General features: G+C 41.7%; 1 protein-coding gene and 1 pseudogene across 1 annotated transcript; both read left to right on the top strand.

Moving 5' to 3' along the window:
* The first annotated feature begins 1427 nt into the window (after positions 1-1427).
* On the top strand, positions 1428-27841 carry LOC114030003 (synaptojanin-2-binding protein). The gene is made up of 4 exons (XM_027844661.1): positions 1428-1517; positions 12017-12153; positions 23713-23808; positions 26465-27841. Exons 1-4 carry the CDS (start codon positions 1454-1456, stop codon positions 26603-26605), a joined length of 438 nt encoding a protein of 145 aa, XP_027700462.1. The 5' UTR covers positions 1428-1453; the 3' UTR covers positions 26606-27841.
* Positions 1430-8763, top strand: LOC114030002 (annotated as a pseudogene).

Raw genomic sequence — 27841 nt, 5'->3', positions numbered from 1 at the left:
GAGGGAGGATCTATTGGGTAATAAAGGTGATGTAAAAATAAAAGATATCAATAAACATTTAATTGTTTAAATAATTAAACATTTAATTTAAACAAATTCAGAAAACAAGGACTAGGTGCCTACTATGTGAATAGCTAACATTTGTATTGAGCTTTAAGGTTTTTAACCCACACTGGGGCCTGGAGTCAGGAAGATCAGAGTTTAAATATGGTCATCTCAGACACTAACTAGGCATGTGTCCCTGAGCAAGTCACTTAATCTTTTTGCTTCAGTTTCCTCACCTGTAAAATGGGTTAGCTTATTTTCTAGTGTGGTTGTGAAGATGAAATGATTTATTTGTAAAGTATCTGACACTGTATAAATACTTATTCCCTTTCCCCTTACCCTTAATAAACATTTCAATCAATAAACATTTATTAAGTGCCAAGCACTGGGGATACAAAAAAAAAAAAAGCAAAAGACAGTCTCAGCCACCAAGGAGTTTACAGTCTAATGGATTACATAGCTTGTCTCATTTGGGCCTCATACAACTCTGTTAAGTAGCAGGCATCCTTTTTTTTACATATAAGGAAACTGAGGCCCTTAGTGATTAATCCAGAGTCACCTCCACTGCAGTACTGAGTTATGTGGCAGTATAGGTTATCTTGTCCACTTGGTCAAAATCAAGAAGACCTGAGTTCAAATTTGGTCTCAGACACTAAGGGTGTGACCCTGGGCTAGTCACTTAACTTTTTTTTTGCCTCAATTTCCTCATATGTAAAATGGAGATAATAATAGCACCTACCTCCTAGGGTTATTGTGAGGATCAAATAAGATGATAATTGTAAAGCCTTTAGCACAGTTCTTGGCACATGGTGGGAAATACGTAAATGTTACCTATCATTATTGTTATTATTAAACAATTAACTGGCTCTGCCTCAGTTTCCCCCTACAAAATTCCCCAGTGTTATTGGGGAATCAATTCCCCGATGTGTTATTGAGGATCAAGTGAGCCACAGGTATACAGGGTCACAGAAATATAAGGGGTGCTGTTGCTACATAAATGTTAGTTATCATTATTGTTGTTACTAACGGGCTGTGCCTCAGTTTCCCCTCCTACAAAATCCCCCAGTGTTATTGTGAGGACCAAATGAGCCATAAGTATATAGGGTCCCAGAAATAGAAAGGGTGCTGTTAGCACCTGGTGCATCCTCTCCCTCACTTAAACAAAATCCGCCCAAACAAACCGACCACAGTGCAATGTCTAGGAGGAGGAGGAGGAGGACGAGCCCGGGAACTACATTCCCCAGAATTCCCCGCGCTTCCCTTCCTCCCCTTCCTGTGTGGGGCGGCTGATGAAACTGAAAGTGCTGCTGCTGCAGCGGGCCTTTTTTTTTTTCACCTTCAGTACTGTGGACACGACGGGGGGGTGAATCCGGTCGGGGGGTGGAAAACCCTGGGCCCTGGGTAAAGCATGAACGGAAGAGTGGATTATCTGGTCACGGAAGAAGAGATCAACCTTTTCAGGGGACCCTCAGGTACTTGGCGGAAGCTGGGATGGGGGGTGGGGGGGAGGGGCGGTGCAGCCTCATGCTCCCCGCCACGCCGCGGGGGGTCCCCCCCCGCCCGACCCCGCACCCCCTGCCTGTTCCTCGCCGGGCCGGGGGCCTCCGTCAGGGGAACTCCTTCCCTTTCCCCTCGTGGAGGTGGATCTGCTGGTAGCCTTGTGTCCGCCCTTGGTGGAGGAGCCCCTGGCCTCTGCTGGCCGCAGCCTGGCGAGGCCGACCCGCCCGCCCGTCACAGCTACTCCCTGGAGAGAGAGGATTAAAGGTGGGGGGCTGCTCCCTGTGTAACGCCCCTGGGCCGCCTCGCCCTCCCTCCCCACCCCCGCCCCCTATCGCTTGGGCCCTTTTCTTCCAGAGCGTTTTTTTATTTTTAAAAATCTCCGTTACCGAGATTCTTTGGAATCTAACATGAAAATTCATTTGTCCCCTTGTAGAAATTCTTTTGTTTTTTTTTTTTTTAAAGAGTCCTACTCCTAATTGACAGTCAGTAGAGCTACTGGATCAATCAGTGGATCGGCCCAGCTCTTGATAAGGTTGGCAGTGGATAAGGGCTCTTTCACAGATCACCCAGGCCAGATGAGGAAGCCGCTTGCCCGGGAGGTGATCTGCCCAAGGTCACTAGCTCATTAAGCGGAGGGGCTGGACTCCGACCTGGCTGCCTCCGAGCCCTGGACTGGGGCTTTTTCAGCAACACCACCTGCCTGGTATTACAGTCCTTCACACACAGCCTCACCCTACACTCCCGCTTCTTTTGAGGGGCACTAGTATGGGGCTGGAGCAGTCACTTGAACCTGTGTAGTCCAGGGTGTGGATTGAAACCGCTGAAAATAGACCTCATGGAATAGCCAGCCCCATTCTCAGTCAGCAGCTTAGCCAGCATCTCTTCTGAGTAGTATCCCAGTGACAGGGACAAAGAGGAAATTTGGGGGTGGCTAGTGCCTGTCCCTACATTGCTTTGCATACAGTACATCTGGACTCTTATGCCTTTATTTAAGATGCTGTTTCCTACTTGTTTGCATCTCCAAATAGTAGAGTTTGATATTTTTAATTAGAAATTTTAATTAGAAAGCAAGCAAGGTCTCACACCTGTCTCTTGAACTTACAGTTGAGGTTGAGAGTTGTATGTTCCCCTTATCCTGAAGGGATTGGTTCTTTAGGACAGTGATCTCTAGATTTTTTTTTTTTAATTGCATACCCCTTCCAGAAAAAAAAAATTAAGATATTGGTTCTTCAAGACAGGAGTCTAGTCTTTTTGGCTTGGACATCCCTTTCAGGAAAAAAAAAATTAAGATATTGATTCTCTAGGACAGTGGTCTCTAGACTTTTTGGATTACAGACTGCTATCCATAGAAAAAAAAATTATGCATACACTGCCAATATGTGTATGTTTATTTATAAATTATATGCATGTACTGCTGTACTAAAAATTATGTACATTATCAAACTTGCATAAAAATATAAATTTTTAAAGGGCAAGATAAAGACGAAATAACATATAGTCCCAGAGTCATTAGGGAGCCGCTGGAACTTAGTGAGTTGAGGAAAATTATTGGGCAACTGTGTGGAAGATAGACTCAGTGGGGAGAGATCAACTAGGAAATTATTTCAATAATCCAGTCTGGAGGTGAAGAGTGCTTGAACTAAGCTGGTAGTTTCATTAAGAGAAATGTAGAGGAAGAAATGACAAGACTTATCAACTGATAAGTTATGTAGAGTGAGGGAGAGTGAAGATTGGAACATGACACCGAGGTAACTTGAAAGGATGGCGTTGTCCTTCTCCAGCAATGCCTGCCCAGGCCATGAAATGATCTTCGGGACAGGGGATAGGTAGACTGGTGGGGTGGGGTGATGGTGAGAACTTTCCAGTAGCACCTAAATACTTGCTGCTATGGGTACTGGGTGGTTAGATGATAACTTCCAGAGGGACCTGTGCTGGACTCAGAATTGGGGAAGTTGGAGGAGAGTGAGGGGGCAGATAGGAGTGTGTTGGGGTAGCGGTAGATGCGATTGTGTTGGAAATAAGCCTCATAATTTACTCTGGGAGGAGTGTGGAATGTGATCAACCCCTCTGATTAATTGATCCCATAGTTTTTGAAGTCAGGACCCAGCCTCTGCTTTGGATACTGTTGTTCTAGGAGGATGGGAATGGATGTTTAGAGTGAATTTACAGACTTTTTAGCCATCAGTGCCCATGGAGTGGCTAAGCAAATGACACCAGAAAGCCTAGGCAAAGGGAATAAGCATAGGCAAGGAAAAAGAATAATAAGAGAGGAAAAGGTAGAAGGAAGGGGTGGAATTGGATTTGTAAGAGAGAAACTAAAAGGGACCTGGGTTGGGTAATGATAGAGGGTTAGCACCATTTGCCTCAGAGGCTTTGCTGAAAGTTCGAAGTTAATTTTACAGGTAACTACGATTATCAGCAGTGACCTGGAGTCTATTCCAGCCTGATCTTGAGCCAGATGTCACAAACTAATATTAATTTTTGAGCTGGAAAAGGGACCTAAATATCATCTCATCCAATTTGTTTGTTTTAGAGGTAAGGAAGTTGAGGTCCAGAGAAATGTGACTAGCTCAAGGTCACACAGCAAGTTATTGGCATAGATGAGACAAAAAAATCAGGGCTCCTGACTCCCGTTTGTTTGTGCTCTTTTCCTGAATCGGTTCCCAATGGATGCAGGGGGGGAAGTGAGTAATCTGAGGGGTGTGTATGTGTATGGAATGAGGCAGATTAAGTCAAAGATGAGAGTAGACAGTGTGTGAGAAACTTTTCCTTCTGTATTACACCAAGTCTCCTGTCCATTAGTGAATAATTCCTAGCTGATTACTTGTGGGGATTTAATCCATTTAGTCCTCTAGTATAGCACAATATATGGGCTCCTAAAGTTTTTCCAACTTTACATTTGGTATATCTATTGTTCAAAGAATTCCTTTGTTTTTGTTTTTCCTTTTAGAATTTTTCTTCCCTCTTATCATTGAATCCTATGTAGGGAAAGCATGGTATTCAGGATATGTGGGTAGATGAATAGTGGAGCTATGGGAGACAGAATTAAGTGAGTCAACTTGCAAGAACACTAGAGTAGGCAAGAACACTAAAGTAGGGCTCAGGGGATCCAGATTCACTTTGGAGAGGAGAGGATGAGAGAATAAGCATTTATATAGCACCTGTTTCGTGCCAGGTACTGTGCTAAGAACTTTACAAATATTACCTCATTTGATCCTCACAATAACTCTGGGAGGTAGATGCTATTGTCCCCATTTTACAGTTGAGGAAACTGAGGCAGACAGAAGTTCAGTGACTTGCCCAGGGTCACACAGCTAGTTAGTGTTGGAAGCCAGATTTGAACTCTGGTCTTTCTGATTCAGGCCCAACACTCTATCCACTCACTGCATGAACAGTAAAGGAATTGTTGATAAATGAAAACTAATCCATTAAGCACTTACTATGTGCCAAGCACTGTGATTAAATGCTGAGTATCCAAATACAAAAATGAGATGATTCCTTCCTCAACAAGCTCACATTCCAGTAAGGAGAGAAAACACATAAGGGAGTCATGGCTATGGAGAGTTGTTTTCATTTGTAGTCACCAGGATAGTAAGTAGATCTATAGGGGAGCTGATCACAAAAACAGAATCAATAGCAGTGGCTTCATCAAGGTCATGCCAGATTAACTTCATTTCCTTTTTTGAAAGGTCTAGCCTAGGAGAGCCAGGGAATACTGCAGGCAGGTATAGTTAACCTATTAATTTCTGGAATGCAGCCTGTCCTTGGGCCACGGTCTATGTCAAGACTCATCATATACCTGCATCCTCTCCGTGTTCCCATGTCCACCAGCCAGGACCTCCTCATTCCTGGGAGCTTCATATATTTTGGGGGGGGGAGCGGTAATACCAAATCTTTGTCCATTTAGAGCCCTTTGCTGAGAGGCTGCCCCCTTTTCCCATAAGGTCTGGATAGGAACTCTTACTGTCATCTAAGGATTCAGGGTTGCTACTGAGTCAGCCAGGATCCTTTTTTTTTTGTTTTGTTTTGTTTTGTTCATTTTCATTGGCTGTCTTCCATTTCTGGAATTCTCTCTTTCTTTGTCTTTACCTCCTGGCTTTGTTCAAGTCCCAGCCAAAATCCCACTTTAAGTGAAAGGTTTTTCCTTATTCCTCCTAAAACTAGTGTCTTCCCTCTGTTAATTTTCTACAATTTATCCTGAACACATCTTGTTTGTACATAATTGTTTGCATGCTATCTCCTACGTTAGATTGTAAGCTTCTTGAAGTCTAGGACTTATTTTGTCTTTTTTGTTATAAGCTTCTGGCACACAGTAGACACACAATAAATGCTTATTGGTTCATAATAGTTATACAGAGACCTCCCTCAGATGATTAGAGCCAGGTACTTTCCAACAATACCATCCCTGGTCCCCAGTCTGTTTGTGGAAAGGAGTTGTCTAAATCATCCTCAGAGAAAGGAGACCAACCCAAAGAAAGGTTCATTTCTGGGTCATTTCCCCAGAGTGTATGGCACTCTCTGAGGGGATTGGGACCTCAAGACTTGGGTAACTCTGTGGCAGAAATGGATTAAGTAAGGTTTGGAGAGGGTCAATGAGAACGGTCCAAAAGCAGTCTTTGTCCAATAAGTCTTGCTGGAGTCTAGTTCCCAAAAACCACTGGACCAGTGTCTTCTGCCTTCCTAGGGTGGTGCTGATTCATCGTAGACATAGCTTCTGAGAGGTGTGATACCCAATTCCAGTTGTTAGGGGTGTGATGAGAAAGCTGTGGTTTAACAGGGGCAAACCTTTAGCTCTGTGATGGGGGAGGAGAGCCTGTTTGCCAGTTGGAGGCAGGTCAAAGACCGTACAGGATGTTGTTTGGCATGAGGATCTCTGCTGGGCATATTCATAGAAATCATAACATCCAACCCCCTCATTTTATAGATAGGGAACTGAAGTTCAGAGAGATTGTGTCTTGCCTAAGGCAAAGCAGCTATTGAATGGAAAACCTGAGATCTGAACTTGGATGAAGTATAGCCTTTGTTACAAGAAAGGTCTTCAAGTCCCTCGGGTTATGTACCATAAAGAGCCCCTTGGCACATGGACTTCACTGGTCACCACAACTGTAGATATCCTGGTAATTTAGGAAACCCTACAAGAGGTTTTCCCTTCTGCAAGTAATGTTGCAAACCATATTGTTCCAAACACATAAACTTAATGAAAGGTTGGTGTTGGAAGCTCAAGGGGTTGGGAAAGAAAGGAAATGAGGCAGAAAAAGGAATTTGAGGAACATTTTAAATCAGAGAATTTTAAAGATCATCCAGTCCAACCTCACTTTACAAATGAAGAAACAGACCCTCAGAATTGAAGTGACATCCTTAAAGTCATACATTAAGTTAGTGGCAGAGCTGGAACTAGAACCCAGTTCTGACGTCCAGTTAGCATTCATATTTTTAGGAATTCTTTTAAAGGTCATTCTTCTGGGACAGTTTTGTCTTTTTTTTCCCCCTTCATTAGCCATATAGTTAACAAGGTGCCCTTGTGGACTAATCTGGGTAGAGATTTTTTTTTCAGGGTTTTAATTTTAACTTTTTGTTATCTAGAACTTGACAACTATCAACAGACATGAACATTTACATATAGAAGAATCGAAAAAGGAGGATCGTATATGAAACTGTGAATCTCTGATCTGTATCTCTTGTTTTTTGAAAGTATATAATAAGTTCTTCCTCAGTCGCCTGGCCCAGGGTGCCACCTTCTGCAACTGCCATGGCTCAGTACAAGGGTGCTGCCAGTGAGGCGGGCCGCGCCATGCATCTCATGAAGAAGCGGGAGAAGCAGCGGGAGCAAATGGAGCAGATGAAGCAGCGGATCACCGAGGAGAACATCATGAAGTCAAACATTGACAAGAAATTCTCAGCTCATTATGACGCAGTAGAGGCTGAGCTCAAGTCCAGCACGGTGGGTCTTGTAACCCTGAATGACATGAAGGCCAAGCAGGAAGCGCTGGTGAAGGAGCGGGAAAAGCAGCTGGCTAAAAAGGAGCAATCCAAAGAACTTCAACTAAAGCTCGAGAAACTTCGAGAAAAAGAACGCAAGAAGGAAGAGAAGCGCAAGATCTCTAGCTTGTCTTTCACCTTGGATGAGGAAGAGGAGCCCGAGGAGGAAGAGGAAGATAGGGATGAGGAAGACCTAGAGGGGGAAAGCAGTGTAGACAGGAACAGGCGTGGTTCCTACCTTCAGAGAGTTAGCAGTCTGAATGGAGGAGAAATCCCTTCAAAGAAGAGAAAATTGGGAAAGAACCCAGATGTGGACACAAGCTTTCTTCCTGACCGTGACCGAGAGGAGGAGGAAAATAGGCTCCGAGAGGAGCTTCGGCAGGAATGGGAGGCCAAGCAGGAGAAGATCAAGAGTGAAGAAATTGAAATCACCTTTAGTTACTGGGATGGCTCTGGGCACCGGAGGACCGTAAAGATGAAGAAGGGGAACACGATGCAGCAGTTCCTGCAGAAGGCCCTGGAGATCCTGCGGAAAGACTTCAGTGAGCTGAGGTCAGCAGGGGTGGAGCAGCTCATGTACATCAAGGAGGATCTGATTATACCTCATCATCACAGCTTCTATGACTTCATCGTCACCAAAGCCAGAGGGAAGAGCGGCCCACTCTTTAACTTTGATGTCCATGATGATGTTCGGCTGCTCAGTGATGCCACAGTAGAGAAGGATGAGTCACATGCAGGAAAGGTGGTGCTGAGGAGCTGGTATGAGAAGAACAAGCATATTTTCCCAGCCAGCCGCTGGGAGCCCTATGACCCAGAGAAAAAGTGGGACAAGTACACGATCCGTTGAGCACCTGTGAAAGACAGCACGAGATCTCTGTCGCCTCACCTCTCCTCCATCCCCACCTACCCACCCACACACTCTTTGTTTGTTAGGCCTGACCAAGAGTTAGCAGCTGACGTCCTCACTCCTCCTTACCCTCCTTCCCTCCCTCATTGTGGGGCTTCACCCTTCCCACTGGTTTTCTACACGTATCTGATCCCCTAGGTCCGCATGTCCAACTGAGAAGCAAACCCTGGGACTGGCACTGACTGGGTGGGGCTGTGGCAGAATTGGTTCCTGGATTTCTACTCCCTAATTCTACTGTTATTTACATGTTTCTTATTTTAGAATAAATAAACTTTTGCATGGAAAAAAGTATACAATAAATGCAAATTAATTCCAAAACTGTCCTGCTTAAACCATGTCTGCCTGAGTTCCTTCTGTTCTCTTTCGTTCATTTAAAAATGTTTCATTGAAATTTTTTTATATCAGCAGCACTAGTCCCTCTTATTCCCCCAATTCTTCTCCCTTCCCCCTAAAAAACAAGCCTTTCCGTTACAACAAATAAGCATAGTCTTACAAAACAAAGCCACCCATTGCCCATGTCTGTAAACATATATTTCATTCTACACCTTAGATGTGTCACCTCTTTGTCATGAAGTGGGAAGCACACTTTTACCATCAGTCTTTAGGAATTGTGGTTGGTAATCATAGTAGTAAGAGTTCTTAAATCTTTCGAAATTCTTTTTCTTTATAGTGTTGTAGTCATTGTATGAGTTGTTCTCATGGTTCCTGCTCACTTCGCTGTGTACCTGTTCATTTATGCAGGTCTTTAGGTTTCTTTGAATCTGTCTCTTCTGGCATTTTTTCCTGTACAGTAATATTCCATTGCAGTCATATACTATAATTTATTCAGCCATTCCCCAAATGATGACTAGCCACTTTATTTCTAAATTCTTACTGCAACAAAAAGTAAATAGTTTTGTATATATGGGTATATATTCCTTTTTCTTTGATCATTTTGGAGTATATACCTACAAGTAGTATCACTGGGTTAAAGGGTATGGATAGTTTACTAACTTCTGGGGTATGGTTCTAAATTGCTTTCTAGAAGGACTGGTCCAGTTCACAGCTCTACCATGAGCTAGACCAGAGCACTACTGTACCTGTGCTCCCGTATTCCCCACCCTGTGAGTGGCAATTGGTAGTTGGTGGAGATGGCTGGCCCCTTCTCCACAGGAGTTGTTTCCCTGGATGATGGCTAGACTAGAAGCAGGACAGGTGGTCTGTGGGATGCTGCCACTCCTAGGGCTCCTGGGTTCCTCTGCCTTGTGGTAGCTGGTCAGTAGACATTGTAGGTGGTGATGGGGAGGATGCTGAATTAACCTTATCTCCTTCTGTGGCTGTCAGTGCTTGAGGTGTGCGTAGCTGGGCCCTGATGCCCTGCAGCATAATATTGAGGGACACAGGTCAGGGGTGGGGCTTGGCTTCAAGAACCCAATTAATAGAGGTGGTGCTGGCTTGCAATCCCCCTACTCAAGCCTTCTGGTTAACTTCTGGTCTGTTTGCTCACTCTGCCTTTCCTGGTGGGGTTCTCTCTACCTTTACTACTTTCTTCTCCCAGGCCTTGCTTTTTTCATCTACAGAAGTAGAGGGAATGATTTCTAAGGTCCCTTCCAATTATAACTTTATGTTTTTCTGTGACATTTATAGGTTACCAGTGGGCTGCAGCTGATCCTTTGAGAATCATCGGTATAGGCAAGGACAGAAGAGTTTGAGTAGGGTTGTCTCCCCCCACCAAAAGAAATCTGACAAGGGGAGGGTTTCCGAAGGGGCATTTTAGTAAACATTAAGTACCTTCTGTGCGTAGCGCACCATATTAAATGCAGGGGATAGATCCAAGGATTACATAAAGACAGAGTCTCTGCCCTACACACACACACACACACACACACACATACAACTAGGATACAGAACAGTATTTGGTAATTACATAAAAGAGGTATAAACCAAGGGCTAGGTAGGGTCTGAAGAAGAAAGGATTACTACTGCCTGGGACTGGGCCAGGGTATTGGGAAAAGCTTGAGGCATTTGGACTGGGCCTTAAAGTTGGGTAGAATTCCAATAGGTGAATATGGTAAAGAGGGCATTTCCAGGATAAAAGATGGCCTAAACATCACTCCTGGATGGCATGGAGATGGGATGGTGATGTGGGAAGTGTATGAAGCATCATGAGTTTTGACTATTCAAACCTGCGTGAGATAAGGCTGAAAAGGTGGTGCCACATTATAAAGAGCCTTCCCTGTTAGCCAAAGTGAGGACACTGAGCTTCTCTTGGTAGTCAATAATGAATGGATGAATGAAAAAGCATTTATGAAGTGCTTATTACATGTTAGCCACTGTGCTGAACTCTGAGGATACAAATGCAGAAAACAGGATAAACTTACATCCTGATGAAGAAGTAGTGGCCCGGCAGGGTGTTTGGTAAGGAACTCAGAAACGTCTAAGGACAATTGATTGACATGTTGTTCTTCTAGAGATGCTTTGATTATATAGTTATAGGGTAAAAAAGGCATGTGTGTGTATAGGGGAGGGAGGGAAAGTCCAGGATCACCTAGCTATGTTGAACCCTAACCAGTCAAACATTTGCTTAGTAATGGGCTAGAAGGACTTTTTTTCTACCCCATTGAACAATTTTTTTCACTTTTAGTTTTAATTATGTTTTTTGTTTTTGTATTATATACCTTTATAGATTATTCCCACTTTGTGAGAAGTCTCATAAAAATGTAAAATAATTAAGTAGAACTAATATAGTGAAATCATCTGAAAATATTCGCAACATTTCACCTTTGTAGCATCTCCACCTTTCTATTTTTTTTTCAAATGAGCAGAAATCTGTTTTATTTCCCAAACCTCTGTGGAAAAAAAGAAGGAAAAAAAAACATTTTTATAATAAATACGAATAGTCAGGCAAAACAAATTACCCCCAATGTCTGTAAAAATAAATACGTGTCTCATTCTTCCCCAGATCTATCACTCCTCTGTCATAGGTGCCATGTTTATCATTGGTCCTCTAGAATCATGAATGGTCATTGTATTGCTCATAGTTCTTACAGCTTTCAAAATTGTTTGTTTACAGTGTTGTTATTGTATGAATTGTTCTGTTCATTTCTTTCTTCATCCATTTACGAAAATTCTCAAAATTGTTCATTTTTATCATTTTTATTTTGTAGTATAAGTTGCTCTCCTGCTTCTGCTCACTTCATTTACCACTGTAAAAAACATAATGGGTGAAGACTTTGGGCTATTTCCTTGATGTTGCCAGAGTCATCAGAAATGGAGAGCAGGTCTTCAGTCCTGCAGAAATTAGCGCTAATTCTTGGTTCAATTTGCGTAAAGGAACCAGGGATCTTTTCCTGAAACCTCTGGCCAATCCATCTGAACACATTTTATTCCTGGCCTGGTCCAGGTAGATAACTCTGGGAGCCATCGGCTTGATTTTATGGGAATACCATCCCAACCCCACTTCATCTGTTTGCCTAGTCTACGTCTATGTTGTTTGACATTCTCATTTCTCTCTCTCTGTGTCCTGCTGTCTCTCTCTTCCTATCTCTTTCAATCCCCTCTCTCTCCACCCCCCTTCTCCCCTCCATTCCCTTGTGATTTTCTCAGGGCTGGGCTTCAACATCGTTGGAGGGACAGATCAACAATATGTATCCAATGACACTGGCATCTACGTCAGCCGAATCAAAGAGGATGGGGCTGCAGCCCAGGATGGGCGGCTCCAGGAGGGTGATAAGATCCTCTCGGTGAGAACTGGTTTTCACCTTCTTCATAGTCCTCTGTCTCCTAAGCCTTACACCCTATCCCTTTCTTTGGAAGGATTCTTTCTGCTGGAAACACATAGAACTGACCTTAAGAGTCCTTGATATTATCTAGTTAAACCCTTGTCTTTATTATTATTATTATTATTATTATTATTATTTTGGTTAGGCAGTTGGGGTTAAGTGACTTGCCCAGGGTCACACAGCTAGTAAGTGTCAAGTGTTTGGTCTGAGGCCGGATTTGAACTCAGGTCCTCCTGACTTCAGGGCTGGTGCTGTATCCACTGCACCACCTAGCTGCCCCTAATCCTTGTCTTTAAACAAGTAAGGTGGGGGTCTTTTTTTTTTTTTTTTAGTAAAGTATTATTGACCCCATTATCTGGGGCAAAGAAGTTAAGTGATTTGCTAGTGGTCACACAGCTAATAAGCAAGATGTAGGAAGGGAGAGTAGATAAAAGAGTTTCAGTCAAAATGGCAAAGAATCCAGGACTCTAGCCTCATACTACAGGGTTTTTTCACTCTGAAACTGCTTCCCTTTTAGTAGTTGAGATCCCAATACTTTGATCCTATTTTGGTGGTTGCCCCCTTATCATTGGATTTGTGTCTTACCTGAGGCCCTTTCTCTGTAGCTTTTGGAGTTAATGTTACTTTTTCAGTTGCAGAACCTGTTCTCAGGTGCTTAGGTAGGACCCCAACTATGATACCATGAAATGCAAAAATAGGATATGTAGAATCGTTGGTAAGAATTGTGTAGTTAGCATGGGTCCTGAAAAAGTTAATAATGGGGCTTAAAGGAATCAGACTGTCAGTAAGTGTGAATTTCCATAACTACTGAAAACAAAACAGAAAACATTGGCCCTTTAGGCTAGTCATGGTCATTCCTCTGATATACGTGTATACAAATATATGTGTATGTGTATGTGTATGTATATATGTGTGCATGTGTATCTGTGTGTATACACACTTACATATACAAACATATGTATAGAGAGGACTGGAGAAAATAGTTTTCACATTTTCTTTTGCTTTGTTTTCAGGCTATGCTCAGGATAGATAACTATCAGTATACACCTATCTGAAAAGAAAAGTGGACATAGTAAGGATGTTAGTAAAGTAGTCCTAAGGGCAGCTAAGTGATGCAGTGAATGGAATGCTGTCTCTGGAGTCAGGAGGATCTGAGTTCAAATCTGGCCTCAGACACTTACTAGCTATGTGACCCTGGGCAAGTCACTCAACCCCAATTGCCTCAGTTTCTTCATCTGTAAAATGAGCTGAAGGAGGAAATGGCAAACCACTTGCGTTTCTTTGCCAAGAAGACCCCAAATGGAGTTGGACATGACTAATTGACTAAACAACAAAGGTAGATCTAAAGACCTGAAATGGACTGAAGAGGAATTTGGAATGGATAATAGGAAAGGCCTTTAATGACACGAGCCTTCAGTTCACAAGATCAGAGGTCTGGAAGTGGAAGGGAACTCAGAGTTCATCTAGACCAACTCCTTCATTTTACAGACAAAGAACTTGCGGAGGCTAAATGACTGACCCAGTGCTACCTCTCTTCTCTGTAGGAGAAGCAATAGGGCAAAGTCTTGGAGAACTAAAAACAATCCCTACAAGAGGCTGGAATGGGGAAGCCACAGATTGGAAGTAGTATGAAAGACCTAATAAATACAGAGAACTCCACAAAGATGTCCAAGATGTTGAGAATTTTGCCTTGGCTGCAATCCAATGGTTTCTTGGTTTTTGTTGTAGTTCTCTCTTTTTCTTTTCAATCATTCTTGATATCTCATTTCATTAGTGATTAATATGTATCAAGATTCCAAGAGGCAGTCTGATGTAGTAGATAGAGGTTCACCCTTGGAGACAGGAAGGTCTGAGTTCATATTCTGGCTCTGACAAGTGCTAATTGAGTGACTGTGGGCAAGACACTTTTCCTCTCGGTGTCCCAGGCAAATCTTTCACTGTAAGTTACAGAAATGTTGCCTGTTTGCATTAGTGGAGAGAGGTGTGGCACCAAGTATTTCCTACACCCATGAAATTACAGGTCTGGCACCATCTCCCTTCCTTTTTTCCCAGCCATCCCACAAAGACTCTAGTACCTTCCAATTGATACTAAAGAAGGGCAAAGAGAGGGACTCCATCTTTGCCTCTTTCCGGAACTGAGGCTGAGTTTGATAATCAAAGTTGACTGACCTGACATTGAATATCTTTTTGTTTTGTTTTGTTTTTTAATTTATTTATTTTTAGTTTTCACCATTCATTTCCATAAGATTTTAAGTTCCATATTTTCTCCCCATCCCTCTCCGCCCCACACCCCAAGACAGCATGCAATTTGATATAGGCTCTGCATATATATTCATATTAAACCTACTTTCACATTAGTCATGTTGTAAAGAGGAATTAGAACCAATAGGAGGAATCACAAGAAAGAAGAAACAAGAAAAAAAAGAGAAAGCAAATAATATGCTTTGATCTGCGTTCAGGCTCCATAGTTTTTTTCTGGATGTGGATAGCCTTTTCCATCATGAGTCTTTTGGAGTTGTTTTAGATCTTTGCATTGCTAAGAAGAGGTAAGTCTATCAAAGTTAGTCATTACATAGTATGGCTGTTACTGTGTACAGTGTTCTGGTTCTGCTCATTTCACTGTGTATCAGTTCATATAAGTCTTTCCAGGTTTTTCTGAAGTCCACCTGCTCATCATTTCTTATAGCACAATAGTATTCCATTACATTCATATACCACAGTTTGTTCAGCCATTCTCCAACTGATGGGCATCCCCTCAATTTCCAATTCTTTGCCACCACAAAAAGAGCTGCTATCAATATTTTTGTATGTATGGTTCCTTTTCCCATTTTTATGATCTTTTTGGGATACAGCCTTAGAAATGGTATTGCTGGGTCAAAGGGTATTCACAGTTTTGTAGTCCTTTGGGCATAGTTCCAAACTGATCTCCAGAGTGGTTGGATCATTTCACAACTTTACCATCAATGCTTTAGTGTTCCAATTTTCCCACATCTTCAACATTTATCATTTTCCTGTTTTGTCACGTTAGCCAATCTGATAGGTGTGATGTGGTACCTTAGAGTTGTTTTGATTTTCATTTCTCTGATCAATAGTGATTAGAGCATTTTTTATTTGACTATAGATAGCTTTAATTTCTTCATCTGAAAACTGCCTGTTCATATCCTTTGACCATTTATCAATTGGGGAATGACTTGTAGTCTTATAAATTTGACTCAGTTTTCTATGTATTTTAGAAATGAAGCCTTTATCAGAGACACTGGCTGTAAAAAGGGAAGCTTTCTGCTTCCCTTCTAGTCTTGGTTGCATTGGCTTTCTTTGTGCAAAAACTTTTTAATTTAATGTAATCAAAATTACCCATTTTACATTTCGTAATGTTCTCTATCTCATGTTTGGTCATAAATTCTTCTGTTCTCCAAAAATCTGACAGGTAAACTATTCCTTGTTCTTCCAGTTTGCTTATAGTATCAGCCTTTATATCTAAGTCATGTATCCATTTTGACTTTATCTTGATATATGGTGTCAGATGTTGGTCTATGCCTAGTTTCTGCCACACTCTTTTCCAGTTTTCTCAGTAGTTTTTGTCAAATAGTGAGTTCTTATCCCAGAAGCTGGGGTCTTTGGGTTTATCAAACAATAGATTACTATGGTCTTGACTGCTGTGTCTTGTGTACCTAACCTATTCCACTGATCCACTACTCTATTTCTTAGCCAGTATCAAGTAGTTTTGATGATTGCTGCTTTGTAATACAATTTAAGATCTGGTATGGCTAGGCCACCTTGCCTTGCATTTCTTTTCATTAATTCCCTTGGTATTATGGACCTTTTGTTCTTCCAGATGAATTTTATTATTTTTTTCTAGCTCTATAAAATAATTTTTTGGTAATTTGATTGGTATGGTACTGAATATATAAATTAGCTTAGGTAGAATTGTCATTTTTATTATATTATTTCGGCCTACCCATGAGCAACTGATATTTTTCCAGTTATTTAGATCTGACTTTATTTGTGTGAAAAGTGTTTTGTAATTGCGTTCATATAATTTCTGGCTTTGTCTTGGCAGGTATTAAATGTCTTTTTGAAGAGGCTGATGCTTCAGCTTGTCTTTTGATTGACTGTGTCTCTAGGGACGGAAGCTTATTTAGCTTTGGGACTTTGACCAAGGCAGCTCTTTGTATGCTGGACTTCAGTACACCAGTGTCCTTATTTCTCTCTACCACCCCCACCCCCATCCCAGTGACCCAGTGTTTAACCTCTGGATAATCCCTTGAAACCTTGAAGGGCTACACTTTATTTCATGAGAGGAAATTTAGAGATACAAATGTTGGGTGTTTCTAGGAGCTTCTTGGAGAAAGTCTATAAATAAGAGATGACATTGCAATGTTCTTTCAAGGAAGTATGTTAGTAGGTTGCCTGAGTAGAAGTTTTGTACAGTCAATCAGCTAACAATATTTGTTAAGTGCTTGCTAGGTGCCAGGCATCAAGTTAGGCTATTTAGAGCCTGACTCGCAGTCATTTCATCCACAATCCTACTCTCATAGCTAGAGGATATCAACATACATATTGATATGCCTTCAAGCACTCCAAAGTGCCTGACTTTGGAGCCTGACTCACAGTCATTTCACCCAAAATCCTACTGTCATAGCTAGAGTATATCAACATACATATTGATATGCCTTCAAGCACTCCAATTTTTTAGTTCCTCGGTCTGCTCAGTTCTCATGATCTATTCCTTCATTCCACCTCAGCTCTACCTAGAAATGGTCATACGCATGGTCTTACCATCACTCACAAGTGTTCTACTTCCTTGTTAGTGAATTCTGAAATTTCCTTTATCATTCCATCTTTCCTTATGCATTATAACTCCTAACCCTGTTCTTCATTTTCCAATCCCTGTAGTCCTCAGTTCTTTCCCAAGCCATCACTATTGCACTGACTTTGCTCTCCTCCCTTTCTGATGGTGATGGACCCCTTAGTGAATCACTTCAATGTTATCCTATCCTCTATACTCGAGTCCCTTATTCCCTTGTCTTTTTGTCAGTCATGCCTTGTCAAACCCAAACTTGGATCACTCCCATTTTCTGCTTTCTTTGCTACTGTTCACAAACTGCTGAGCAAAGCTGGATAAAATCACGAAACCGTCCTTGCTTCCTGGGTCCATTACACATTTGCTATATAATCCATCTGGGCCCCTCTGCAGCAGTTCAGGTCTTGTACACCTTCCTACTCAGTTGCCTGTTCTACTCACCAGAGTACCTTTTTCAAACCTTTCATCCCCCCTTCAGCTTCTCATGGCATCCCCTCCTCCCATGGCATCCCCTGTCAGCTGAGGACCTTGGTTCATGCTTCACTGGAAAAATGGAGGCCATTTGCTGAGAGCTCCTCCTCCCCTTCTCATCTCACATCACTCAGGTGTCTTCCTCCCACTTACTCTTCTTTTACCCCATCTCACAAGAAGGGGTGGCCCTTTTGCCAAGGTAAACCCATTTATGGTTCTGTTCCCTTAGTGATCCCATTCCATCTTCTCTAGCACGTGGCCCTTTTTGTCATCCCTATTCTTTCACCAACTTATAACCTCTCTGAATCAGTTGGCTCCTTTCTTGCTACCTACAAACACCCCCATGTCTCCCCTATCCTTAAAAAACTCTCACTTGATCCTTGCTATTCTAGCACTATCCTTACTACCTGTCATCCTCTATCTCCTTCCCTTCCTGGCAAAACTCTTTGACAAAGCCATTTACACATCAGTGCCTCCATTTCCTTTCCTTGCCTTTGATTCTAAACTCTTGGCAATCTAACCTCATCATTCAACTGAAACTGCCTTCTGGAAAGTTCCCAGTCATCTGGTTGCCAAATTTAGTGGTTTGTTTTCAATCCTTTTGGGCTTCCCTCTTTTCTGTTCAGTTACTTCCTTATTTTGATGAGCTCTGCCTTTTTCACTCCAATAGATTTTGCTGTTTTGTGGGGGTTTGTTTGCTATGTGTTTTGGAGCTTCTAATACTTTTAATCCTTGGCATACAGTTATGGACTTCCAATAAGATATCTTTTTTTTTTTGCTAGGCAGTAGAGTTAAGTGACTTGCCCAGGGTCACACAGCTAGTAAGGGTCAAGTATTTGAGGCCATATTTGAATTCAGGTCCTCCTGACTCCAGTGCCGGTGCTCTATCCATTTCACCACCTAGCTGCCTCTCCAATAAGATATCTTGAAGTGATCTCCTGACATCCTGTGGGCTAGACTTTTACCTCTTTCATTTTTCCTAAGCAATATCTACCTCTTATCATAGTTCCATATACTAAAGTTAAGTGGCAACATGATGGTTCTCCCTTATCTCCTAGAATAATGAATATTTTCTTATTTTTTTAATCATTTTTTTATTGATTTACTTTTTTTTTGTAAATAGCATTTTATTTTTTCCAATTAAATGTAAAGATAGTTTTCAACATTTATTTTTTAATAAGATTTTGAGTTCCAAATTTTTCTCCCTCCCTCCCCTTCCCCCCTAAGACAGCAAGCAATCTGATGTAGGTTATACATGTGCAATCATGTTAAACATTTCCATATGAGTCATGTTGTGAAAGAAGAATCAGAACAAAAGGGAGAGAGAGAGAGAACAAAAAACAAAAAGAGTGAAAATAGACTTTGATCTGCATTCAGACTCCATAGTTCTTTCTCTGGATGTGGATAGCATTTTCCATCATGAGTCTTTTGGAATTATCTTGGATCATTGTATTACTGAGAAGAGCTAAGTCTGTCATAGTTGATCATCACACAGTGTTGCTGTTACTATGTACTGTGTTCTCCAACTTCTGCTCACTTCACTCTGCATCAGTTCATATAAGTCTTTCCAGGTTTTTCTGAAATCTGCCTGCTCATCATTTCTTTTAGCACAATAGTTTCCATTACATTCATATACCACAGCTTGTTCAGCCATCCCCCAAGTGATGGGCATTCCTTCAATTTCCAGTTCTTTGCTACCACAAAAAGAGCTGCTATAAATATTTTCATACAAATATGTCCTTTTCCCTTTTTTATGATCTCTTTGGGATACAGACCTAGAAGTGGTATTGCTCGGTCAAAGGGTATGCACAGTTTTGTAGTCCTTGGGGCATAGTTTCAAATTGCCCTCCAGATTGGTTGAATCAGTTCACAAATAACAATGACTATTTTATTTTATTTTTTGCTTTTTGGTGAGGCAGTTGGGGTTAAGTGACTTGCCCAGGGTCACACAGCTAGTAAGTGTCAAGTGTCTGAGGCCAAAACAATGACTATTGTAAAAATTGTTATTATTCAGTGACTGCCTCCTCACCCCACCCTCCACCCCCATCCTGAAGAAAAGACCCTTTTTAATGGGGAAAGCTCTTGTGAGCTTTCCAGATCATGTTTAATTCTTTTAAGAAGATTAAAGCCTTGTTGTGTTTTAACAACTCTAAGCATAAATGAGTTTTTACCGGTAGAGAAAAGAGTGCTTTGTTTAAAAAACAAGCCATAAGAAAGAATTTGGGACTCTTAACAACAACAAAAATGATGATAACAGTAACTGACATTTCTGTGGCAGGTTAAAGTGTTTAAAGAACTGTATGTACGTTATCTCATTTGAGACTCACAACAACCTGGTAAGGAAGATCCTACAGTATTATAATTTCCATTTTACATATTAGAAAATTGAGACCCGGGAAAGTTAGGTGATTTGCCCCTGGTCAACCAGCTAGTAAATGTCAGAGGCAGCATTCAGGTCTTCTTGACTTCAAGTCTAGGAATCTGTTCATTATGCCCTCTTGCTGTCTTTTAGTTATGTAACATTGGAATAGGTCACTAAGGAAGCTTGTGAAATCTCTCTACTGAATGCAGTCTGAATGCAGATCAAAGCCTACTATTTTCACTTTTTTTTTGTTTCTTTGTTTTCTTTCTCTTGTGGTTTTCCCTTTTATTCTGATTCTTCTTTCACAACATGACTAATGTGGAAATATGTTTAATATGATTGTACTTGTATAACCTATATCAGATTGCTTACTGTCTTGGGGAGGGGAAAGAGAAGAAAGGGACGGTGAAAAATTTGGAACTCAAAATCTTACAAAAATGAATGTTGAAAATTATCTTTACATGTAATTGGAAAAAAAACTAAGTGCAAAAAAACCCACAATGTAAACATTCCTTACAGCAATGTTTTTAAAGAATAGCACTAATAAATTGTTTCAGAACCGAGACTGCCAAAAAGTAGGCTTTGGATTTGTGAAGGGTTATTATTGCAAGGCTTTGATCTGCATTCAGACTCCGTAGTTCTTTCTCTGGATATGGATAGCATTTTCCATGACAAATCTTTTAGAATTATCTTGGATCATTGTATTGCTGAGAAGAGCTAAGTCTATCATAATTGATCATTGCACAATGGTGCTGTTACTGTGTACCGTGTTCTCTGGCCTCTGCTCACTTCACTCAGCATCAGTTCACGTGCAGTCAGGTCTGCACAATCTGCAGACCATGGGCTGCTTGTGGCATGCCAAGGATTTTGGATGGCCCCGAAAAATGTAGATCATTTTTCACAGGCTGCTCAAAATCCTTTGGTGTGCTGCGAGTGGCCCGAGGGCTGCTTAAAAGCTTTATGTAAGTCTTTCCAAGTTTTTCTGAAATCTGCCTGCTCATCATTTCTTATAGAACAGTGGTATTCCATTACGTTCATATACCACAACTTGTTCTGCCATTCCCTAATTGATGGGCATCCTCTCAATTTCCAGTTCTTGGCCACCACAGAAAGAGCTGCTATAAATATTTTTGTACATGTAGATCCTTTTCCATTCTTTATGATCTCTTTGGGATACAGACCTAGTAGGGGTATTGCTGGATCAAAGAATATGTACCGTGTTGTAGCCCTTTGGGCGTAGAAGAATGTTTACATTATAAACATTTCTTTAATTTAACATTTCTTTAATGTAAACATTACAGTGTTTGCATTCAAAGTGTAAACATTGTGAATATGTAAAAGTCATTCTTCCCAAGTTTACCAAGTGTCTGTTTTGTGCAGTTTATAGTACTTCCTAGTGGGAGATATGGGAATAATGAAGACATGGTCCCTGCATTTAAAGAACCTATAAATATTAGAGGTGGTAATAAACAGGGACACCAATAAAGATGACACAAATTATAAGAGCATGAGAAGTGGCCTGTCCAGTAGACATTGTGCTGGATCTGGAGTTAAGAGGACCTGGTTTCCAATCCTGGTTCCACCACTTACTAGGTAATTGTGTGACTCTAGGTAGGTTACTTAATCTTTTCTTGTATATAAAATAATGGAGTTGAACTAGATGGCCTTAATCCAGCTCTTAATCTGTGATCATATAATGAGCATGGAGAGAGAAGTTATTTCTATCCAGGAGGATTAAGGAAGACTATGGAGAAGGTGACATTTGAGCTGAGCCTTGAAAAACAGGTGGATTGTCAATAGGTATAGATTGAGAGGGAAGAACATTCCAAATACAGGGAATGATATACATAAAGACAGATGAAAAAGTGTTAGATGTGTTCAGGGGACGGTCAGTACTCCATTTGCTGAGAGGTTAGAGTATGTGAAGGAAAGTTGTATAAGATAATACTGGATTAGAGCCAGATGTGCTTGGGGTAGGGGGTGGGACAGGGTAGAAGGTGAGTGGGAGGAGTTAAGGATCAGCCCTTAGGTGCCGGGCTAATAAGCACTTTGGATTTTGTTCAAAATGCTAAAAGTGTGTGGAAAGTTGAAAGAAGTGGCAAGAACCCGTGAATGCAGTGACTGTATTGGTTGCCTGGAAAGGCTTTATAGAAGAGGAGAGTTTCAAAGGAGAAATAGATGTAGCTTAGGACCAGAGATAGCATTGTGGGTAGAAAGAGGGACATAAATGGGATGAGAGGTAAAGTCATAGAATTGGAAAGATCTTAGAGACCATTTGTTCCAGGAGTTGTTGATCTTTCTTTGTATCATAAGCCCCTTTGGCAGTCTGGTGAAGACTATGAACACTTCTCAGAATAATGTTTTTCAATAATTGTAGGAAATGCTAAGTATCAGAGATGAGTGAAAACAAAGATTTAGTATTTTTCCCATCCATGTTCAAAGACTTCCTGGTAGCTGGAGACTCCGGGTCCCCAGATTCCTAGCTTAGGACAACCTAAGAAGAGATGAAGAAACCTAACACCAGAGAGGTAAAATGTATTGCCCAAGGTCAGATAGCTAGTTAGTGGCATAACTGCGTTTATAAACTGGGCATCCTCACTCCTCCTGGTCCAGTGTGCTTTTTCCTTGCACCTTTTAAAAAGTGTTCTTTTTAACATTTTTTTTTAACATCTTTTCAATGTTCTTTTCCATCACTATTACTTCCCAAACATTACCTTCCTCCCTGCCCTCCCTCGTAACAAGTAAATATAGTTGGACAAAGCAAATCCACACATCGGCCATGGCCGAAAATGTTTGTCTCATTTGGCACATATAGTCCATCGCCTCTCAACTGAGAAGCAGGAGTCATGCTTTACCATTAAGTCCTCTGACATTACTATGGAATACTGCATTGATCAGAGTTCTAAAGTGTTTTATTGTTGTTTTCCCTTAGATTATTGTGACTGTCATGTAAATTATTCTGCTTACTTTGGTTTGCATCATTTCCTATAAGTCTTCCCAAGTTTCTCCAAATTCTTCATATTTGTCATTTTTTACAGCACAGTAATGTTACATTACAGTCACATATCACAATTTGTTCAGCCATTTTGTACTTGTTGGGCACACACTTTGCTTCTGATTATTAGCCACTACAAAAGGTACTACTCTAAATATTTTGTGTCTGTGAGACCTTTCCCACTATCTTGGTATCTATGCTTTGTATTGGTATCACTGGTAGCACTGGTAGTGGCCTTTCTACTGTAGCACACCACATCTTGATAGTCATGGGATAAAACACCAGCACATAACTACAGTACACAGCATCACTGGAGAGGTGTAAAACTGAGTGCTACGTGAGCTCCAAGGAGAAAGAACTTGATCGACAAAGTGGATCAGGAAAAGCATTATGAAGGAGCTGGCATTTGATTTGGGTAGGAATTCTGCAGGAGAAGAGGGAGAGAGGAAGGCACAATAGGCATTGGGAACAGTGTAGGCGCAAGCATGGAGGCAGGAGGACCCATGAAACATTAGAGTATAGTCCAGTGTGACAGGAGCATAGAGTGTAAGAAGGGGAATAACAGACTGCAAAGTTAAGTAAGGCTGAAAAGATGAGGCAGTGCCAGATCATAGAGGCCATGAATGCATGAAAAAATGAGTTCAATCTCTACTCAGGATGTAGTAGGGAGCCACTGAAAATATTTGAGTGGAGGAGTGACTTGACAAGTCTAAGCACCCTTCACTCTGTGCTCATTTCTCGTCCTCCTTCCAGTCCAATTTGTGAGTTAGCCATATAATTAGTAGTTTAGGATTTTGCATTTTCAAGACCCGTCATATCCCCAGCATGTAGATATATTGGAGCTTTGCTTCTAATTCTTTTATTCTTCTTCCTTACTCTTCTTGGCAGGTGAACGGTCAAGACCTGAAGAATTTGCTGCATCAGGATGCTGTGGACCTCTTCCGAAATGCTGGTTATGCCGTGTCGCTCAAAGTGCAACATAGGGTGGGCATCCCCTCCATTTGTGTGTTTGGAGCCAGTCTTCATTCAGCAGGCTTTTTGAAGAAGCACTCGAATTCCATGGACTTAGTCTCAACCTTTCCTTTTCCTGTTACCTTCTATGCGTCATTGCTGGCAGTGCAAGGAGGAGGGTTTTTGATGTGCCCACCAGGAATTTAAATTCCCCGATGTGCAGTCTGTAATCTGTGATTATGTTTGATGTGCCATTTGGTACGGAAGCTCTGGCTGTTTGGATTCAGCCACATATAAAGCCTCTCCCAACATGGAGCCATGGAGAACAACTCCTGAAAGCCATCATATTTGGTGGTTCAAAGATAATTGGTGACTTTGGTGAGAGTAATTTCAGTTGAGTAATGAAGTTAGAAGCCATTTTGCCAAGAGCTGATAATTTAGAATCATCAATTTAGAACTAGGAGGGACCTTTGAGGTCTTTTTTAGTGTTGTTCAGTTGTTTTCATTCATGTCTGACTCTTTGTGACCCCATTTGGGGTCTTCTTGGAAAAGACACTGGAGTGGTTTGCGTTTCATTCTCTAGCTCATTTTACAGATGAGGAAACTGAGGCCAACAGGGTTAAGTGACTTACCCAGGGTCACACAGCTAGCGAGTGTCTGAGGTCAGATTTGAACTTAGGAAGAGGAGTTTTCCTGACTCCAGGCCTGGTATTTTATCCACCACCTAACTGTGCCTAAGTTAAGTCCTACCTCCTCATTTTATAGATGAGAACACTGAGGATGAGAGAGATTAAGTGATTTGCCTAGGGTCACAGAGCCAGGAAGTGTCTGAAAGAGTGTCTGAACTCAGATCTTCTTCACTTCAGCACTCTATCCTAGCACGGTGCCTGGCTTATACTAAGAGCTTAGTAAATGCTTGATTATTAAATATGAAGTGAGTGAGAAGAGAAGTAGGGGCTCTGGATGGAGTCATCTTTTTCTAGGAATTTTTCTGAGAAAGGGAAGAGAGAGATAGGATGATCGCTCGAGGGGATGATTGGGTCCAGTGATGGTTTTCTCAGGATGGGAGAAACATGGCCTAGTTTTTAGGCCTCTGGGAGGGAACCAGTAGATAGCAAGAGATAGAGGTTAGAAAGAGAGAGGAGATGATTGTGGGGGCAGTGTGCTGGAGGAGACAGGAGAGAATGGGATACATAGAGGGATTGACCTTGGCAAGGAGAAGGTGAGACTAGAGGAGAAGGGGATGAGAGATGTTTTCAAGGGGACTGGGGATACAGAGGAGTCTCTATTTTCTCAGTAAGATATGAGGCAACGTCCTTGGCAGAGAGGATAGCAAAAAGCGATGGCCGTATTTGAGAAAGGTTTGAGAAAGAAAAGAAAATTTGAGAAGAGGTTTGAATTAACCTTTGTGGAGAGTAGGATAAAGACTCAGCTAGGGAAGGAGTAAAAGGATTGTCTTGTGAAAGCCCATTTGAGATGACATAAATTTGTTTTGGACCAGGTTGGCTTAGTTAACATAATTTCTTCCAGTTTTGTAAGAAAGAATGGACGAGGTAGGTGGGAGACCAATCCAAGATGGGCATTTGAAAATTCATAGAAGACTGGGGGCAAGGGATTTAAGAGTAGAGGATATATAGAGTTGAATTTATTAACTATAGAATCAACAATAGGAAAGGAGGAAAGTGAGGTTGGAGCAGTGTTTTATGGCTTGGAAGATTTTTGAGGGGTGGAGGGTTTGGAATTCCCAATGAAGATGAAGAATAGGTTTAGGAGGAATACAGAATAGGGAGATGGGAAATAATAAATAGGAGATTATGATTTCATACAGGGACTTTGGAGGTATTGATCAATTGAAATGGAAGACTGGGGGGGGGGCAGGGGAGATCAAGGGTGTGACCAGCCCTCTGTGTTGTTGAGATGGAAAGGTGAGGTCATGGGAGTTGAGGAATTGGGATGTTCTAGTGTTTGAGGGACAATAACAGGTATATCAAAATCCTCTAGTATAAGAGAGAGGAGAGGAAGTCTATAAGCCAGGCACTAGACTCCTTGACAAAGACTTGGAGGACAATGATAACTGCTACTAGGATATCTAATGCTTCATCTCTTTTGCTAGACATATATCTAGTATATGGGTCTTTATATGTATATAAAGGGTCACTCAGCTACAGGAGAAAGTACCTATAACCACCATTTAGGAGAGGAATGCTTAGGATTTGTCTGTTTTATGGATTTTTTTTCCCTTTCATGCATCTAGAATTGAGAATTAGGGGAAGAGAAGTTTAGGCCATGATCTTGATTCCTAAGGAGAGAGCCACTTGGAATTCGACCAGTTTCTCACATCAGCACTGTGTGCAAGAGAATAAGTCCGCTACTTCTCCCCTCTGCTCCAAGGAGCCTTTCAGAATGATCACTGTCCCAGAGCCTCAAGCTCTCTGAGCACCTTACAAGTTACCCTGTGAGGGACTCAAGCACCTTCAGCATTCAGCAAAGACAATGGAGAGCCTTCCCAACTAAACCCTGCCCTGTCTCTCTCTCTGAGGTTGATAGCATAAATAACACTGAACAGTTACTAACCTTCCCTCCTGCCTTTGCCTGATGGTGCCTAGGCTTCACGGCCATGTCTTTGTTGGGTGGTAGTGTCTCTGAAACACTGGCTAATGAAAAATCAGTATTCTTTTTTCTCTTCCAGGTGCAGGTGCAGAATGGGCCCTTGGGTCATCGAGGGGAAGGGGAACCAAGTGGCATCCCGGTTGCCATGGTGCTGGTGCCATTGTTTGTTGTTGCCATGGCAGCAGCCTGGGCCATCATGAGATATCGGCAGCGGCTGTGATCAAAGTTTGTTTCCCTCCAGTGCACCCCGATGAAGATCTTACTTTCTCCCTGTCTCTGTCTACCTACCTATCCACTTATGTACAGAGCCACCACATGATTTAAAGAGAACGAATGGACTGTTCTGTTCTGGACTGATGTTGGGAAGGGCTTGTCCGACTACTGAAAAGTTGTCATTGTTTGATAAGGGGTGGAGGGAAGTGGGAAATTGGTTGGCAAGCTAAAGGAGAGAGGTGCTGGGGATGGGAGAGATGTATATTTCACCAGGGTAACCAGCATTTCAGCCTCTGGCTTTGTCCCCTGCCCACCTAGTCACTCTGGATGATACCTTATCTCTTGCCTGGCCTGTTTCAAGGCCAGTTGTGTGAACTGAGAGAAAGAGAAAGGGCTTTTCTCTCTTTATTGGTTTTACTTGGGAACTCTTTGTGGTCCTCACTTTCTTCCTCACTGCAAACCTAGGTGCCTACATTGAACAAAGGAGAATGAGGGGGCCATTTTTACCATTGAAAAATGTGGTAGTACATGCCTTATGGAAAATTAAAGAGACAAAGCTACTTTGTGGTTTCTAGGTTTCTGATGCTAGGGCTTGCACTTAATTGAAGATGTAAATATAGTCCTGCACAGTGAGAGAGCACTATGGAAGGGGCCTGGGCCTAGGGAGGGATGAAGCTGAAGGAACTAACAAGAGATTTCTCAGGGAAAATATTTTTCCCATGATAGCCATGTGGGAGAGGTTCCCTACCCCCCAATTTAAATAGGCACTTAAAAAATCTTTGCAAAAATAAAGTCCAAGATCTTACATTTAAAATTTTATGATTTGTAAAACATTAGCTGTCTCCCTCCTCCACAGAACATCCCTAACTCCACATGCACCCTTCTTCCTTTCCCTATTTTCCCATAGTTTTTTCTCTCACTATTCCCATATCCCTAACTGTGACTGAGTACCCTCTGCCCTAAACTCTTAAGGTCCCCACGTATTTTGAGTCCAGGCCCCCAAAATGTCCAGAGCCTGTTTAGAGACTGCCCTGAGCCCAGATGATGGCCTTGTGAATGCTGAGCTGAAAATTGAGATCAAGTTTTATTAGATCAGAAATATCCAGGATGATTCTGTGTAAAAATTCCTCACATTTGTAAGGGATGAAAGAGGCTTCTCCCCAGGTCCCTTCTCTCCTTCCTCCTCTTATCTTGGTTGATACTTGCATGTACTGGGTAAAAACACAGCACTTGGTTCAGTTTA

Source organism: Vombatus ursinus, unplaced genomic scaffold, assembly GCF_900497805.2.
Source record: "Vombatus ursinus unplaced genomic scaffold, bare-nosed wombat genome assembly UNPS02014945.1, whole genome shotgun sequence".
Classification (NCBI taxonomy): domain Eukaryota; kingdom Metazoa; phylum Chordata; class Mammalia; order Diprotodontia; family Vombatidae; genus Vombatus; species Vombatus ursinus.
Note: the sequence above shows the minus strand (reverse complement) of the source record. Positions and strands in the feature narration are given on the sequence as shown.